At 38.3% G+C, this 20,037-nt stretch overlaps 1 protein-coding gene across 1 annotated transcript in view; it reads left to right on the top strand.

Annotated features, from left to right (window-relative positions):
* Positions 1 to 19,185, top strand: part of LOC126335899 (arrestin domain-containing protein 3-like) — a 65,972-nt gene extending 46,787 nt beyond the window's left edge. The window contains exons 5-6 of the mRNA XM_049999371.1: positions 16,958 to 17,146; positions 18,742 to 19,185. Of these exons, the coding sequence (XP_049855328.1) occupies positions 16,958 to 17,146; positions 18,742 to 19,185 (633 nt within the window). The remainder of the gene's footprint in view (positions 1 to 16,957; positions 17,147 to 18,741) is intronic.
* Positions 19,186 to 20,037: the final 852 nt, after the last annotated feature.

The raw sequence follows: 20,037 nt of genomic DNA, 5'->3' as shown, positions 1-20,037 counted from the left end.
GAGTCACATATGAGTTGTACCTTCTTTCGCTTCTGGTTACGGTATGGCTGGGTGCCACTACTTAATATCACTCCGGTTCGGAAATGTAGTAAATCTAGCGTTGATGCCCAGAGCAGTCTGAGTTGTGGTGGGGAGATGGGTCGTCTCCATGAGACCTGTGTTTACATTCACCAATTTTGTTGTTTCCTCTTCATTTATAGCTCTCACGTTAAATGATAACTAACGAATTTTTGCAGCCAGGAGTTATCAAATTAATTAAAATACGTTCGCATGATTACGGAAGGCTAAAATATGTTATTAGTTTTAGATTTTATTTCCACCTTCCTGACAGTCAAGCATTAATCGCCTTGCAGAACAATGAAGTTATTTTTGTCGGTTGATAAAGAGATTTGGGTTTCATTAATCTTCTCTGCTTCATATGAAACAAAGTGTTTAATTTCACATTATTGGCTAATTTCAACTGTTCGCTGCATTTCAAGTGCACGTATGGCATTATGCCATAATAAAGAACCTAACATGAGATAATACAGTATTGGTAGTCCAAGAAAATTTACATACGAATCTGGACATATGAATGCGCATTTTAAGCCGACTTATGCATTTTAGTTTGGTTCATGAAATTCCGATGCTTTTTAAGTATCCTCTGAAGTCTTGTTTCTTTCATGACGTAAGGTAAGATCTTTTAATGTTTTACACATATCAACATATGGACTTCCTGCACCATCGTAGCTGCGTAAGTGCAGTGACAACTATTATCTGGCGCTCTCTTCCAACTGCTAAAACGAACCTATTTCTAACAGGTCGCAGGAAAATATTGCGAATGGCAGTTTGAAAAGCGTTACATTCAAACCAAATTTCCCTTTATGCAAGATGAACTATGTGCGAGAATGTACGATGAATTTCTTAAGTCACAAAGCGTTTGATTCTCATTTAAAAATCAACTCTTTGAGGACAACCATTTAGAAGAATTTTGAGCTCAGAAGATCAGGCATTTACGTTGTTATTAAAAATTTTACTGGCACATTTGTGTGATGTATCTTAAAATGTAACACGAGCAAAAAAATCAACATTATATGTGGAATCTTAGCTTCTTTCAGATTATTAATCTTCGAGACCAATATTATGTACAAATGCTACTTATATTAATTTAAACCATTAACTTTTCTTATTTGTGTGTTCGCACTACTTACGAGTGATGTTGCTATTGGCTGACTACATCACGTGTACTATGCTGTCATCAGCTGGCGAGATCACGTGACATTAGCTATGACTGGCTTACGAAAGCATCGCAATCTCAATTTCAATGCTTCGGAAAGTGACATGCTGTGTTTGGTGGAATTCAAATTTATACCTTCGTAATACAGAAATATGCAGCGTGCTGCACACCAAAGATCTTTCAAAATGTCTTTTCCCCCTGAAATTTCGTTTTCTAAAGTGCCGGGAAATTCTACGTCAGTATGTAAAACCATAAACATTCAAACAATTGATGAGTTTTACAGTGCTGAGGAAGAGTATGCTGTCACTTAACACGGAAACAGTGTATTTTCACCTGGGAGAAAATGTATTTTTAACCGGGAAATCCGGGAATTTTTTTTCCTTGTCCACATATACACCCTGGAGAAGAATGACAGCTTACATTTCTCTGTGTGCACTGTAGTTAGTTGGATCTTGACTCTGCAATCCTTATGGGAGCTATATACAAACAGGCTACACGATATCCCCAGATTCCTCAGTTAGTACTGGTTCTTAAAACGTGTCACATACTAGGATAGCTGACTTTTTTTTCAAGCATCTGCCAATTGAGACTATTCAGAATTTCCGGGATGTTCTTTGATGAATCAAACAAACCTGAGATTATTGTTGCTGCCCTTGTTTGTAAGCATGCTGTATACCCCATTGGTCCTATTTCATATGGATCTCACATACTTGAGCAATATTCTAGGATGGGGCACACAATGGTTTTGTAAGTACTCTCTTTTGTAGACTGATTGCATTTTCCCAGAATTGAATCAAAGTCTGCCACCTGCTTTACCCATTATCGAGTGTATTGACCAAGTAATATACAAAATTGATCCAAGTAACACAAACAAGGCTTCATTCATAAACCTCTGAACAAAAACAGAAGTAAGCCTCTTGTGACTTCACATGTAACAAGACAAATGATATAAGTGATACACAGAACAACAGAGTGGGAGAAACTAAAAGAACATAGTGAGAGTGAGTTACCATTGCTCCACACAGCTGCAAGTCACCGTGAGACACCATGGCAGACACTGTACCATGTGCACGCTTCCTACATGTGGCCTCTAGTGGCTGGTCCATGCTGATACAGTTGGTGGTTGATCAAAGTACACCCTCACAGTGACACTACACTCAGCGCACTCAGTAGCAGAATACAGAACACATGCCTTGGCAACAGAGGAGATACTGGTGGCCTGATGAGAGAGGCATCCATCAGATCCAGAGTGGCAGCAGTTGGTGATGATGGTGGGGCTGGGACGACATGCTGATCAGCATCAGAATGTAGGACCAGAACACGTGGAGATGCCCACACACCTGAGGGCAGTGGGCCCGTTTGGCACCCAACAACAGCACCGGAGAGGAGGGTGCCATCACCATCTCTATGTTGTCATCAGCAGACAGCTCCCAGTGCAGAGTAGATGGGTCTGGACCCACTGGCAACAGTGACTGAGGCAGTGATGGTAAGGGGGCTGATGGAGGCAGCCTGACTGGTACAGCAGGCTGCGGTAATGGATCTGAGGCCAGAGGCGGACCAGCACTCAGTGCTAGGAAGCTGGAACCGCACATGGAGGAGACAGCCATGTGACAGGGGTGCCTTCACAGCAGGTGATGACAGGATCGACATGGAGGGTGGTGGGGTGGGCTGTGGTGATAGGAGCCACATCTGTGAATCAGTAGATTACATCAGTGAGTGGGAGCGCAACTGATCAAAGTGGCATACCAACAACCCACTGGCCATATGGACATCACAAAGATGGCGCCCCAGCTACAGGCAACAGGGGCCGGTATCCACTTGGGTTGGTGATCAAACCCTTGCACTCACACCAGTGATCCTGGCATTAAGTGGCTGGATGAGCCCAACCGCGGCACTTGTAGCACAGGGTGCAAGAGATGGAGGAGTGTGTGTGGCTGCCGACCCTGAAGCAACTTAACTCAGTCAGGCTACATTCTCCCATAGGTGTGAAGCAATAGGTTCCCAGAAAAAGGAGGAGGGTGTTGTCTGGTGAAGAATCCACTACAAAGTTTTTTGTTTGGGGCTTGAATGTACACAGTAGTCATTCTGCTTTACCATTTGATTGAGGTTCAAATGGCAGAGCTGTAACATGACAGATGTTGTCAAATAGAAGATGTGAAAAGCGAATTGGGACCTGTTATCAGAAAACTAAAGTACAAGGCAAAAAAAACTAAAACGTATATGAATTGTGACTTAAGCCAATATCAATGTACACTCGAAAATGTAAGGAAAAGGGGACAATACACCCACAACCAAGAGCCAATAGGAGTTCAAGAAGGGACCTGCAACATCTACATGAAAGCATTCCCATGGCTGGCATGGAGCAGGCCAGAGGACAGAGATGCTCTGGGAGCTGCATGTTGACAAGTAAAGCCATGACCAAATGTACAATTTCTCCATCAGTCTCTGGCCAAGAAACATGTCTCCTCGCTAATAGTTTAGTGTGCAAAACTTCCCAATGGCCCTGGTGGAGGAGTCGTAGAACCTCATGTGATAACGTGATGGGAATGACTACTCTGGGAGAGAGGTGTTCTGTGGACAACAGCAAAACACCATCAAATACAGAGAGGTGATGCTGTAAGGAAAGTTGTTGTCAGTGGTCTGAAGCCTGTTCTGGCAGTTTATCTGGCCAGCCTTGATGAACAAAAGTGAACCACCTGCTGGAGAATCAGATTGGTGAAATGGCAGCTGCTATGCGTGAGTTCATAACTGGGAATCCCTTGACTGCATTCTACATTTCAATATCAAGCAGTTCTTCATCATCAAACTTGGGATCAGGACCCACAGGAAGGTGGGACAATTTTTTTTCCCCCTGAGAGTAATGCTTCTGGGGCAGAGTGAGAGATTTAGAGGCAAAAGCAACAGGTTGCTCAATGCTGTCAGCGTGTTGTTGTGCTAGGACCATGCCGAAGCCATACTGTAGGTGCCAGTTGCCAAAACAATGTGCTGGAACATAGAGAAGTAGCTAAACAAGGAGTTTGGATTTCAACATTTGAAAAGCATGTTTGCAATCTGGGCTCCAGCAAAAAAGTACATTCTTGTGTAACAAGCTGTGCAACTGGTGGACCAATGTGGCTGCCCCAGGCAGGAACTTATGGTAGTAGACTGTCTTCTCTAGGAAGGTCTGAGGCTCCTTCGTGGGCAAGGGGCAAGGCATAGACGTAATAGCGGAGATGTGATCTGGCAGAGGCCAAACACAATCCCACAAGATCTCGAATCCCAAATAAACAATAGAAGGCTGAAACAACTGAGATTTCATCAGGTTATTCTGTAAGACAGAAAACAAAGTGTACAAATTTTGCAAGGGTTTGGCCATGGTGGAGCCTGTGACAACATCATCAAGATAATTAATGCATAGTCAGTTGCTCAGAAACCATTGGAAAATAGCAGGGGCGCTAGCCACACCACAAGGAAGGCACAAATATTGGTAGAGACCAAAAGGTGTACTCAAAACCAGAATTTACCAAGACTCTTCAATTATGGGAACCTGCAGATATGCTTCAGACAAATCAGTTTTAGAAAAGTACTAGTCATCCAACATTTTTGCCAACAGTTCCTCTTGATGTGGGAGAGGATATATATCCACAATCAAGTGTACATAGACAGTAATACAAATGTCGCCACAGAGGAAAAGTTTCCCCAATAGTTTCTTAACTTCAGCCATTGGAGATAACCATTCACTAGCAGTAACAGGTTGCACCCCCCTAGAGATTGAAGTCTGCCTGTTTCTGCTTTCACTTGATCTTTCAGTGACAGGAATAGGACAATGTAATGAATCATCCTCCTCTAACATTACCTTTTTTGTTATAATGATAAACAATACCATGTATAATCTCGAATAGAGCGTGGGTTAAAATTATCTCAGCTGTTTCATCAAAGGGATTAATACAATTTTATATATGATGTATTATGTTTCAGGCTAAAATCTAAAAAAAGAAATTAATGTGTTACAATCAATTTGTACTTAAGTTAAAAATCACACTTCTTTAAAAAATATTTGAAAGTACAAATTTTGTGCCATATTTAAAATTCATATTATTAATTGCACAATCTAACACTAATTATTCAATTCATTTCTGGATTAATTTATGAAATAATGATCTCTTTTAGCGATGATTCATTTTGTTTTGTATACTCTTTTACTTTGTAATCTCTTTGAAATAATGTGAATATCGCAGAATGTAAGTAGTGGTGGGCATGCCTCTGATGGAAACACATGCATTTTGCTAAACTTGTTACCAACAATATAATTATTAGTTTTTTAAAAGTGGAAACTATGAAGTCAGTGTGATTTAGATGAATGGGATAAAATAATAAGATATTCCTAGCACCAGGCAACTCTTCATTGGATATTTTTGTCAGCAAGGACCTACAAATCGAAGTCTTCAGCTACAAGAATGTACTCCTAGACAAGACTTTAAGCCATTGACAAAAATGAGTTAATCAAGATAAGTAAAAAGTTCTTCTTTTGTAATCTTACTCCTGTCATATTTTTCAAAAATGTGTGGCAGGGAATGTGACTTTAATGGGAGAGTAAGATTACAACACACACGACAAAAATGAGGTGAGGCCGAGCTGTGGATTTCAAGGAAATCCGAAAACAAGTCCAAAAACTCCTCACAGAGTGCTCCCAGTTGAGCATACTGTACCTGATCAGACACAAGGTGAACTGCATTGGTGATAGAAAATCCAGATGCCTGAAATGCTGCATCCAACCCAAACAAGTTCCAACACCAACATCAGCAACCACCAAAAATGTAATTGAATGAACCACTGACTCGTGAGAAGCAAATGCCATAAATTTTCCCAACAGCACAATGCTCTGTTTGTTATAACTGACCAGTTTCTGTGTGACCAGTATCAAGTTTCTGTGTGACCAGTGTCAATGGCAGCAACCCTAAGCTCACATAGGTTTGAGAATTCGACATCACTGCAGCACCTGTGTCAACCTGTAGCCAGAGCAATTGGTGAAAAATACTTACATCAATAAACAACTCGGGAGAAGTTATAAGTGTGGGAGTCACACAGTGTATGTCTATGTCCATGTCCTGTGCAGTATTCACTGTATGACACATGGCGGTGATGTAGCCTTTCTTCTGGCAAGCATCACAAGTATCCCAGTGCTTAGGGCATGCTGAATGTTCGTCCTGGACAAAACAGAAAGGACAAGAGAAAAACAGAGAATTCAGATGCTGGCATTGTGGTGGTTTTGGCTTATTGGGCCAGTATTGGTCTGCTCAGCATTAGGACCTTATTTTGATCGATGTCACTACTGCTTTCTCATGAAAGTTATCTGTTGTCCTAGACAGCACATCTTATGCCACTACTACCATGTCACCCCACACTTCAGTTTGATCACCCACTGCCTGAGAAACTTCAGAAGATTGTGCAATTTGCAAAACTTTTGCCAGTGTTGGTTTTTCACAGAGTAAAGCCTTCAGGTGCACTTCCTTGACCGGAGCTGAACAGATAACTGCATCACGTAACGTACATTCTGCATAAATCATTATGGGCATGAGTGATGAATTGAAGTTCAGCTGTCCAGGTCCTGTGTGACTGTTTTAAACCATACAAGTTGTACTTCAATAGAATTCAACTTGTGACACACTATGACATGCATTCTTTTGTGGTGGTAGTTGGACTAGAAACTGGAGTAAGAGCTGCTGGTTCTCGTAAAGGGGGAGGATGACACGTTAACTGCTACACTTTAGGTGGAATCCATGAGAGGAATAAGGCTTTGAACAAATTCGTGTCTGTCACACCGAAAGCCAAAAAATGCTGTCTTGAGTCTTTTTTTCATGAATTTCCCAGTCCTCAGCTGAATCATCATAAGGAGGACAAGTGGGTGGACGGTCCAGTGGAAGTGGACAGACCAGTGGAACAATACGCTGTCATGTTAATGGAAGCCACCAAAGTGGTCACAGCCAAAGTAAGCTGTTCAGTAAAAGGTTGGTAGCATGGCATCCATAATGACTGATCTGATGAAACTGCACTTAAAGGCTACACACACATAAAATATTCCAAACTCTTCACCAGTCTCGTGAAACTGATCCAAGTAACACAAATATGGCTTTATTCATAAACGTCTGAACAATAACAGAAATAAGCCTCTCATTAGTCCAACGTAAAAAGACGAAAGAATCATATGGAAGGTGCAACATAAGTGATACATAGAACAACTGGTGTGAGCAGACAAACTAAAAGAACATAGTGAGGAGTGAGTTAGCACCGCTCCGCATGTGTATTGGTATGAGTCGCCAGTAGATGGCACAGTGGAGACTGTGCGGTGAGCACACTTCCTACAGGCCGCATCTAGTGGCTGGTCCATGCTGGCAGACAAGTACTCCCCCATGGTGACACTATGCTTGGCAGACTCACACTCACTCACACTAGTGGCATGGTATAGCATTGAGGCTATATGATCATTTCATTCTGTATTGCTATGAAGTGTTACACCCACATATTTGTATGATTCAACTAGTTCCAGGTGTGACTCATTGGTATTGTACACTTGGGATACTATATTGTTGTGTTTTGTGAAATGCAAAATTTTACATTTCTTAACAATTACAGTAAATTGCCACTCTTTGCACCACTTGGAAATCTTAGGATACTCTGACTGGACATTTGTGCAGCTTTTTTAAGATAGTACTTCATTGTAGATAACTGCATTATCTACAAACAGTCTGAAGTTACTATTAATGTTGACTGCTAGATCATTAAGATACAACATGAACAGCAAGGATCCCAATACAGTTCCATGGGTTGTGGCTGAAGTTACTTCTATATATTTTGATGACTCTAATCCTGTCATGAAATGCTCATTTAAGTCACTAATTTCATCTGACACCTTATATGATTGCACTTTTGTTAATAAGTGTAAATATGATACTCAGCAGTAACTCTGTTATGTCTAAAGAGTTTACCTTGAAACGTGACTTTCAGGATGCCATGTGGGAAGAGAGTTAGGTAAGTTTTGTATGACTTGTGTTTTTGGAATCCATGCTAGTTGTCATGCAAGAGGTCATTCTGTTTCCTATACCTAATTAGATTCGAGCTAAGGATACATGTTAAGATTCTGCAACAGATGAATGTCAATGGTATTGGATGGTAGGTTTCTGGATCACTTATGCTGACCTTTTTTATGCAGGTTTGACCTGTGCTTTCTTTCAACTATTGTTGTTATTTGTTTAAAGGATCTGCTACATATTATGATTAAAAGAGATGGCCTACCTCAACTGCAGATGCTGTACAGAATCTGACAAGAATACAGTCAAGCTCTGGAGACTTGTGAAATTTAGTAATTTCAGTTCTCAGTACCACTTGTGCTACATCATCTTTGCAGTGGCGTCAGAATTAAATTGGAACAGCACACATTCATTCATTAATTCATTTACTCACACATCAGATTCCATAAATTTCATCATGAACGAGAGACTTCAGGGATGTGGAGCGAGTCAAGTTAAATATTAACAAGCAGTAGTAACAACTGCTGGATACTTCTATAAAGTATATAAGAAACAATTTGTAACTGGTGGTAATATATTCAAAGTGATAATTTTGGCAGTTTCTTCTAAACAACCATATCTATAGAATGTTTGCCAGGAGAAAAACAGCTACTTTGAAAAAATCACCAGTCCTCCTCCTATAACACTCAGCTATTTTTGTAGTTTAATACTTCAAATAAAATGTTTATGTGACTTTAAACAGGTTACTGTCATCTGGCTATATACTGCCAAGGCCTTATTCTATCTAATATGAATATAATGAATTTAAGTTACTGAGTCCAAGTATTGTTATAAATTGCAGTAGTGACAAAAGAGGTGTTCTTTTACATTGTTACTGAATATTTGGGTTGTTAAATCTCATGCCTGATGCCCACCAGCAACCAGCTATAGACTTTTACACCAGAATATAAAAATCCATTCTCAGTTTAGAGAGGGATTCAAAGTCAATATGGAAAGTATTTCTATTTCTTTGCTATTATTTCCAAAACTTGATGAGCAGAAGGGCCTGGTTGACAGGACACATTCTGAGGCATCAGTGAATCCTGTGTTGGATAATGGAGGGAAGTGTGTGGATAAAGACTGTGAAGGGAGACCAAAGCTTGACTACACTAGTAGGTTCTAATGGAGGTAAGCTGCAGTAATATGCAGAATGAAGAAGCTTGCTACACTAGTATGGGTACCTACATCAAACCGGTCTTTGTATTTAAGGCTACAACAACAACACCGCCAAATTCTCGATTAGTGCTTGGATCCACAGAACTCCATCAGTTTCATAGCTTACCAATTATACCCAGAACAGTATATCCCATTGAGCATATTATGTCCTTTTACTTATCCTTTTGGTTTGCTATGCAGTGCGTCCCTGGAGCAATGGTGAATATTCATGGATATGAGAGGAATGGATCACACATTTGAAACAAAAAACTTCATATGGACATATACCCTCTTGTAAATGATGACCAAGATATTTAATGTACATTTTTTGTGGGCTAGTGGCATGCACATCTATGTCTTACCAATCCTCCTCCTTGATGTTTTATTCTAACCAGACATATCTCATTGCTTTCAATCTCTGCTTGTCTTTCAGCCATTAAACTAGCCTATTGAACACACAGTTGTCCATGGTGTTCTATGAGTGAACTAGTGCGAGGGAATAAGAGCATGTCAGACAGAAGCATTGATTAACTGTATTTGTACAAGTGCTGGCTAAAATGCCACATATCTACATTAATGCATATATGATCTATGTTTATGGCTTCTGCATTAGTAGTGGTCCAGCTGCTGCTGAAGAATACAATATGCACTTTTCGACATATTGAATTCCTGATCATAGAGCATATATCAATGATTTTTTAACTGGTACTTTGTAAAACACATTTTGTAATGTTTATTAACTGTCCTATATGTGTACATGTGTAAACCTGACAATGTATTGAATAATGCAGAAAATAAAGAACAATGTACATTAATTGTGTTCTGTCTCTTAAACCATTCACAATAGGGCATATGTCCACATGAAGTTTTTTGCGTCAGATAACCCCTATATAGCACCACCTCCAAATTCTCGATTAGTGCTTGGGTCCACAGAACTTCATTAGTTTCATAGCTTACCAATTATACCCAGAGTAGTATATCCCATTCAGCATATTATGTCCTTTTACTTATCCTTTTGGCTTGCTATGCAATGTGTCCTGGGAGGAATGGTTCAGTTTACAGTTCATTTCACATTGATTCTGTCCGTTTATTCATTCTTTTAATTTTCAAGTTCCATTGTGAAGTCGAGCCTTCTGGGATGCAGAATGGGTTATGATAGCCATTAAGAAACAAAATAACTATTAGAAACTGCATTAATAATTGTCATTAAACTGCTTTAAACTATGGTGCTTATCCATAAACATACTGAAATTACTGAGAAATCTGTTTTGAAAATGAACTGCTGCATCCTCTTCAATATTAAGCTGTTGCTGTATATTCCCTCATCCTAGATGAATATTACACAACCATATTCATATTTATCATTACAAGAAGTTAATTTTGTGTTGTAAGAATAGTCCTTTTTATGATGCTTGTGACACTGCTGACAGAGGTCTCAATTTGTGAATTTAGATAATTTCTAGGTGTAATCACAAGGTATGTTCTCAATTTTCTTTTAGTTTATAGGAATTCAGCATTTAATGAATTTTGTACCTTGGGACTCATTTAAAACATTGGCACCAGAATGTCAACCCACACCAAGAGCTCCAGTTTAATATCTTAATATATTATTGTTCATTTAGATGTTTGTGTTGTCCTCAAATGATCTTATCACTTTTCCCCATACTCTTACAGAATAATTGAGTTTTTCTTGTTGCCTGATATGTGACACTGACAACTTACTTTTTTTAATTTGTGCATTTTCAAACCATGCTCAATAGAAAGTCTGTGATATTGGATTTATATGAAATTGGTTTTATGATGTGGATTATTTCTTTTAAAATTTATGTATGCTTATTGAAATTTAAAATCATTCTAGCCACAGATAATATTCTTGAAACATCATACTGACACTGGTAATTTTAGTTTTCATTTATTATAATGCATTTCAAGACGAAGATATGTCATTTTTTTAAATGCCACATGTTCTATAAATTTTTCTGCACTTTGATTTGTTAAATAGCCACAAAAATCCTTGGTCATTTGCCAAATAGCAATAAAAGTCTGACAGATAGCCAACCAACATTTAAAAACTTATCATTATGAAATGTCATATTCATGCATCTGTGGAACAATTATTAATGTAATGTAATTATACATGGTCATTTACATACTTACACCGACAGTACACAGTCAGATATCAGTGATAGCGCATTAGGCCAAGCAGTGGTGTTGCAATGTGGTCTATTGACTTCAAAGCTGTAATGGAACTGCAGATATTCATCAGTGTAAATGAATTTAATGGATTAAGCTCGGTAATACGTTGATGATATATTTGCCATACGGACTCATGGTGAGATTGACCTGTTAAAATTCCTGGAATCTCTAAATATGTTCTCCCATTTAAATTTCACATGGCCCTATTCTGAATCCCACACCACTTTTCTTGATGTTGATCTCATTGCTACCAAAGGCGAGCTACACACATCTGTCAACATTAAACCTATTAGAAGGAACAGTATTTACATTTTGACAGCTGCCATCCTTTCCATGTCAAAAGTTCCAAAAATCATGCCCTGAAATGAGATCCATTCTGTCTGAAATTTTGACCACCACACCTAGCTTTCCATCGCCCTCCCAATCCCCACAATATTCTTGTCAGACCCTATGCTCCTTCTGCACCTATCTCGCTACCCTATGCCTCCTACCCCTGTGACCACTTATACCAGTTCTGTAAGTGGCAAAAAGTATACTATGAAAGGGAGGGCCAACTGTGGAATGACACATTATATACCAGCTGTTATGTAAACATTGTTCAGCCTTTTACATTGTTATGTCTACCACCAAGTTATTAATTAAGACAAATTGGCATAATATCCTGCTGCAGAGCGTGCTATAAAACACATTAGTCATGACCTTGGTCCCTGTTTCATCACATGCACCATCTGGATTCTTCCCCAGACACCTGGTTATCAGAATCTGCATGTGGGAACTAGCACTATAACATGTCTTTGGTTCTTGCCACCCACCTGGCCGTTGTTTACGTAAATTCCTTCTGTCTCACCATCTCTTCACAGTAACTACTCCTTTCTTTGTTCCATTTTAGTTTTCTATTTCTTGTATTTTCTGACCTGTCTATTTTTTGCCATGCTCCTCCCATGTCTGTTACATACAATTCACTTAGCTTTTCGCTCTTATTAACTCATGCACAATGTCTTAGCAGAAATCTTTGTCTTGCATATTACCCTGTTGTCCACCTTTAAGCTCACAGGATTTCAAATCCCATCCGGTGCAGTCCCCAACAGCCAGCCTTTCCTTCTCATCCCATCCAGTAAGTCTCCCCTAACTTGGGGTTGTGGGTGACTTTGTTGAAATCTTCTCTTTTTTCCTAAACCTTTCCAGCTGCTTTCCCTTCACACCTCTTCCTTCCCGTCTAACTCTTGTGCCGGAAGAAGAACCCACTGGGTCCAAAAGCTTGCATAAGTAAAACTTTTTTATGTTTATGTTCTCCTGCTGCTGCTTGGTAAGGAGATTTTTTATCTATCCAATTACATTATGAACTCAGTAGCTGTTATTTCATAAATCTGTTTTAACCATTAAGGTTACAACAGTGAAAAGAAGCACAACCACCAAATTCATTCTTGCTTTTTGTTCTTTCTGAGCATTTCTCCATTCCTGACTTCTCACTTCAAAAACCTCACTATACCTATGACTGCTTGTAGGTGTTAACATTTCACCATCTGTAGAATATATGGATAGATCCTATCATTTTCACCCATCACTTGAGAACCTCCTAGATTAATTCTAATAAATAGTGTAGTGTTCAACATTATATACAGTCTACAGAATACTGTTTATGAAGTGTAGTACTGTAAATGCAGAGACAAATTTTTCTGTTCAGAATCACCCTTTCACCCTCCGGTGGACTGTTTATCATTTTGAAACTTCCTGGCAGATTAAAACTGTGTGCCAGACTGGGACTCAGAGACAGAACCTCCCCTTCTGTGGACACTGCCCAGAAAGACCATGCTCTAGGTGACAGTCTAAGTCTGGTGCACTGTGTTAATGTACCAGGAAGTTTCAATTACATGCATACCTAATTTACTGTGAAGAATTCAAGAGGCAACAAAATTAATACACTGCAGTTAATTTTGTGGACAGTGAATTTATTCAACATCACATACATTATTTAATAATTAATATAAAAATATAATAGAGGGAAACATTCCACATGGGAAAAATATATCTAAAAACAAAGATGATGTGACTTACCAAACAAGAGCGCTGGCAGGTCGATAGACACACAAACAAACACAAACATACACACAAAATTCAAGCTTTCGTAACCAACGGTTGCTTCTTCAGGAAAGTGGGAAGGACCGGGAAAGATGAAAGGATGTGGGTTTTAAGGGAGAGGGTAAGGAGTCATTCCAATCCCGGGAGTGGAAAGACTTACTTTAGGGGGAAAAAAGGACAGGTATACACTCGTGCACACACACATATCCATCCACACATACACACTGTCTTTGTTTTTAGATAAATTAATATAAAAAGGTAGACCTACTCTTTTTGATGGGTTTTATTTTAGCCTTTTCATGTGATAGTGTTTTTGAGTACTCATTTATAGTCTTACAACATATCACATACTAGGAAACAAGTCCATATCAGTTAAAGAACAGCTGAAACAAAGTAGAACCATTAATCAAAACTTGGCATCATTAGTAATGAAAACAAATGAGTTTCCCCAAATTCAATCTTCAATACCTGAACATAAATTTCACAGAAAGTAGTATGAATAAATCAGGCATGTTAGTTTTCATTTTTAAAGATGTAAAACACGTCTTGTAGATCTTTTGAGATTCTTCTCTTATCTATTTTTTAGTTTGTAGTAGTAACTGCTACGGTGGGGATGCTCTTCATAGATGTACCTGGATAAGAAATTTTCATCACTAGTAGTTGGCTAGTGCGACAGTAAGTGCATAGGCATATATATCCTGCTTGCCCGACAGTGTCAGTGTCTCGACTAGATCCTAAATAAGGCCACACCATCTGATAGAGTCTGGGTCTGTGACACTTGTGATGATAATCAAGAATCAAGAATTTTATTCACCATAGATCATTTTACAGTGATTTTGGCTTCGTCATACAGGATGTAGTTGTACATACGTAATAATAAAATAAACTATCAGTACATTATAGCACACATTTTAAGCATGGAAGTGTACCAGATTACACCAGGATGGTTTCTAAAAGTTAATGCAATAAGCTGTACTGTAATATAATATAATATACCCAAAAAAATGTAAATGTAAATGTCATGTGACTAGGGCCTCCCGTTGGGTAGACCATTTGCCAGGTGCAAGTCTTTCGATTAGACGCCACTTCGGCAACTTGCGCATCAATGTGGATGAAATGATGATGATTAGGACAACACAACACTCAGTCCCTGAGCAGAGAAAATCCCCAACCCGGGTCCTTAGGATTGACAATACAGAAAACTTTTAAATGTGATTATCCTCCTCAGGCATCTTAAAGAATTCTCTAATATCATAAAATGGATGATCAGATGGCCAGCTGTAGCATTTAATTTTACACAATTTTATATCCATTGACTGAACATGAATTTGCAGTTTATTGAACATTTTGAGTTGGTTTACTTTGTGGAAATTTCGTGTTCTTGTTAATTGGTGGCACGTCTAACTTACCCTCAGCTCTGTTGTTGTATTCAAGTATTTCCTCTCTGGCAACAAATTCTGAAATATTGTTTTTAATATAGAGTACATACACATAAATGTATACATTTATAATTGTGAGTGTTCTGACTATGGAAAAAGTGGACGACAGTGCTCCCTATGACCTCTTTTACATATTATGCTTATGACATTTTTTTGTAATTTCAAAATTTTCTTGATGTGAGGGAAGTGGCCCCATATAATCAGACTATATGAAATATGTGACTGGAACAGCTCAATGTATGTCACCCTAAGGTACTCCAAGCTCACTGCCTCAAATAGTTTCAAGATAAGGTATGCCACTGGGACATTTTTTCACATACGTGATTGGCATGTTCCTCCCAATAGAGTTTTGAATCAATGTAAATACCCAAGAGTTTTACTGACTTACTGCCTACTTCATTTAATATTCCCATTAAAAGTTGTTAGGTTTTATCAGGATTTCACATGAGCTTATTGGCTTCAAACCAGCCCAGGGCCTTATTAAGTGTTTCTTTTGTTACACTATTCAGATCTGAAGTGTTCTGATGTGTGATAAGTAGTGTTGTATCGTCAGCATAACATACACAAAGTGGGCTATGTTATTAGGTAAATCATTGAGAGGTACAATAAAGAAGAAGGGTCCAAAGATAGACCCTTGTGGTACAATTGTGCTGATTTACATTACGGAAGAACATTTTGACAGAGATAAATTGTTTTCTGTTACTTGAATAAGAACTTGTCACAGCTGAAGTGCTCCCTCTCACTGCATAAAACTCTAGTTTCTTCAGTGGTATGTCAACAGGAATGCAATCAAAAGCTTTGCTTAGGTCACATAATAACACATACTATGTTATTGTTTTCAAAATCTGTTAAGGTTTGGTCAATGATTTCCAAGACGGCCCTTGTTGTGTTTCTCACTTCGTGAAAACCAAACTGACTGTTAAATAGATATTATGTTTTACAAAGAAGCTGCTTATTTGTGTGTGTATCAGTGCCTCAAATATTGTTGAGAATATTGGGACAATGGAGGCTGGTCTGTAGCTTTTGGGAAGATGTTTGTCTGTTAGGCAGAAATGTTAAACTGAACAGTCTCTTCGGTGCTGTTGAACAAACATACATTATTCAGTGACATCGTGTTTCAAACTCCCTCTCCCTTTTAGTTTCATTATCATCCGTTATATCACAGTCACAACACAATGATGGTCAGATAATCATAACAGACATCCTTGTGATAGACACATTTCACATTAAACTGGGGAAAGAAAAAGCACTGCCTAATTATATCAGTATGTCCCACAAACAAACATGAAATATTGTATTTGAGTCTGAAGAAATAAATGAGTGCATTTACTATTATGTGGCCATAAAAGAAGCCTTAATATGGTGCCCTAGATATGTTTTTGCAAAGGATAATAAGTTCTAAGATAAGGGAAAAATATGCGGCTAAAATGCAAAGAGCTGAATTCTTAACTTACTGTTTATTTTTGTATAGATATCTAGGGAATAATATGAGAAAGAAAATGTTGTTTGTAAGAATTTAATTGTAAATTTTTATCAGATAGATTTAAAAGAAAAATATACTGAGAAGTAGAGCATGTATGACACTCACCACTTTTTCCAAATCATGTTTTTTATAATAAATTTTGTTTCCTCATCAAGTTTATGCTTCGTATTTCATTATCAGTTACACTCCTGTTACGGGCTGAATAACTAAACTGGTTTATTCCTATTGGGTGTGTATATTTACTTTAATGTTATGGTTAATTTGAAGCTTTTGCCTTGTTTTAATTTTTTGGTTTTCATAAATACTGTTACAAATAATAATAAATAAATTGTGTGTTTTTCAGAATATATGTTTCACATCCCATACACCTCGTAAGAAAACAAAGATAGTAAGAGACAAAATTGAGACCATCACATATGAACCTGTGGGCCCAAATACATCTAAAACTTGGACTAAAAATTTGAAAATTCCAAGTTTGCCTCCATCCAATTTGAATAACTGCAGTATAATTGATCTTGATTACTTTTTACATGTAAGCATTCTCTGTTAGACTCCATAAAGAAGAATTACTTTTATAGAGTTCACTATTATTAGTGATACATTTTTTAAGACAATGGCTTTCAAATAGAGATAAGTGTTTGCAGATAAACGTTCTATTACAAGGTGCATTCAAGTTCTAAGGCCTCTGATTTTTTTTCTAATTAACTACTCACCCAAAATTGATGAAACTGGTGTTACTTCTCGACGTAATCGGCCTGCAGACATACGCATTTTTCACAACGCTGACACTGTGATTCCATGGCAGCGGCGATGGCTTCTTTAGGAGTCTATTTTGACCACTGGAAAATCACTGAGGCAATAGCAGCATGGCTGGTGAATGTGCGGCCACGGAGAGTGTCTTTCATTGTTGGAAAAAGCCAAAAATCACTAGGAGCCAGTTCAGGTGAATAGGGAGCATGAGGAATCACTCAAAGTTGTTATCATGAAGAAACTGTTGCGTAACGTTAGCTCGATGTGCGGGCGCGTTGTCTTGGTGAAACAGCACACATGCAGCCCTTCCCGGATGTTTTTGTTCAGTGCTGGAAGGAATTTCTTCTTCAAAACATTTTCGTAGGATGCACCTGTTACCCTAGTGCCCTTTGGAACGCAATGGGTAAGGATTACGCCCTCGCTGTCCCAGAACATGGACACCATCATTTTTTCAGCACTGGCGGTTACACAAAATTTTTTTGGTGGCGGTGAATCTGTGTGCTTCCATTGAGCTGACTGGCGCTTTGTTTCTGGATTGAAAAATTGCATCCATGTCTCATCCATTGTCACAACTGACGAAAAGAAAGTCCCATTCATGCTGTCGTTGTGCGTCAACATTGCTTGGCAACATGCCACACGAGCACCCATGTGGTCGTCCGTCAGCATTCGTGGCACCCACCTGAATGACACTTTTCGCATTTTCAGGTTGTCATGCAGGATTGTGTGCACAGAACCCACAGAAATGCCATTTTTGGAGGCGTTATGTTCTACAGTCATTCGGCGATCCCCCAAAACAATTCACTACACTTTCTCGATCATGTCGTCAGACCGGCTTGTGCGAGCCCGAGGTTGTTTCGGTTTGTTGTCACACGATGTTCTGCCTTCATTAAACTGTCACACCAATGAACGCACTTTCGACACATCCATAACTCCATCACCACATGTCTCCTTCAACTGTCGATGAATTTCAATTTGTTTCACACCACGCAAATTCAGAAAATGAATGATTGCACGCTGTTCAAGTAAGGAAAACAGCGCCATTTTAAGTATTTAAAACAGTTCTCATTCTCGCCACTGGCGGTAAAATTCCATCTGCCATACGGTGCAGTCATCTCTGGGACGTATTGACAATGAATGTGGCCTTATTTTAAAATAATGCGCATGTTTCTATCTCTTTACAGTCCGGAGAAACAAAATCGGAGGTCTTAGTACTTGAATGCACCTCGTAAATTGTTGGCAAAATTGTGTATTGTTTTTTATTCATTAATAATGGATTATGAAGTGTCATATTTTTAATGGTATTTGTGTCATATGTTGTTAGAAAGTAATGATCTGCATATTATACATGATATTTATTATCATTTTTCCTGTTACCAGGTCAAAGCAGTTATCAATGGGACCCACACAAACTTATATGTAAACATCCCAATAACATTAGGAACAATTCCACTGTTAAGCTACATACCACCTGAATTATCCAAACAGCTATTGGACTCCACCATTCATACTCCTCAGCTTCCTCCTTTGAAAGATGCTCCTGAAAAATTTCCACATCCATCCATAACTTTGACACCATATCCACAACCACATACACAATACCCTACTGCACCATATTCCTCAAATATTGCAGATATAATGGCGCCCAGCACAAGTCAGCAGGATATTACAAATGGACTGCCAAATCAGTTGAACTTAATTCCATCTGCACCACCCCTTCCATACCCAGAATTTCCTAAGTATTCTCATATTGTCTTGCTTCTACCTATATTTAAGCTGTATGATTGTGGGGTACAGATGAGAAAACAAGTTACTAGAAGATAGTTTTCCGCCTTTGTTATATACACTAGCAATTTGCTTAATATGCTCTTTCCAAAACAACACTACAAAAAATATAGAAAAGTATACAGCTGAATGTTTGGTGTTCACTGGGCAAGTTACAGAGATAGAAAACTCACTTACATAGTTATGTAGTTTGTACATGCAATTAAATATTTTTGAAAAATCTATTTTTTAGTTAATTATCATTTAGACATGTGTATAAACAATGTATTCATTGTCATACTTTCTGTTCTAATTTCATCTTTAATCACCAATTCAATATCTGTACTTTTGTAAAATCTGAAATTAACAAGATAACTTTTCATTTAGATTCTAATCATATGTTTGAGAAACATACATAAACTCATTGAAAAGTTTGGAATTTATTTTGGATCAACATTACACTAACAATGATATCAATTGTAAATATTGCTTTCTCACAGAAATTGTAGCAACACTAGACCATTTTCTATACACTCCTACCACACCACATACTTTTGGTTACACAAAAATAACAATTCTGACTTCTACTGGTGGGAATGGGCTTGCGTTTATGCTACATGAAAGCAAAGAAGATATGTGACAATTTCCAAACAGCACAAAATAATAGTTTTATAAGTATTTCTTCTAATTTCTGTGGCCCACTGAGGAGAATAAAAATAACAAAAAACAAACTATGTGGTTGTTCCAAAACAATACTGTTGCATCAAAAACACAATCAAGTCCAAATCCAAAGGCAAGATCATCAGCGAAGTGCAATATGTAGAACTGGAAGTGTATTTATTACTGACACCAGAGTACACCCAGAGCAGAACAGACTCCTAGACAGAGAGTTCAACTATTTACAAAAATGGA

Source organism: Schistocerca gregaria, chromosome 2, assembly GCF_023897955.1.
Source record: "Schistocerca gregaria isolate iqSchGreg1 chromosome 2, iqSchGreg1.2, whole genome shotgun sequence".
Lineage (NCBI taxonomy): Eukaryota > Metazoa > Arthropoda > Insecta > Orthoptera > Acrididae > Schistocerca > Schistocerca gregaria.
This window is presented reverse-complemented; position numbering and strand designations above follow the sequence as displayed.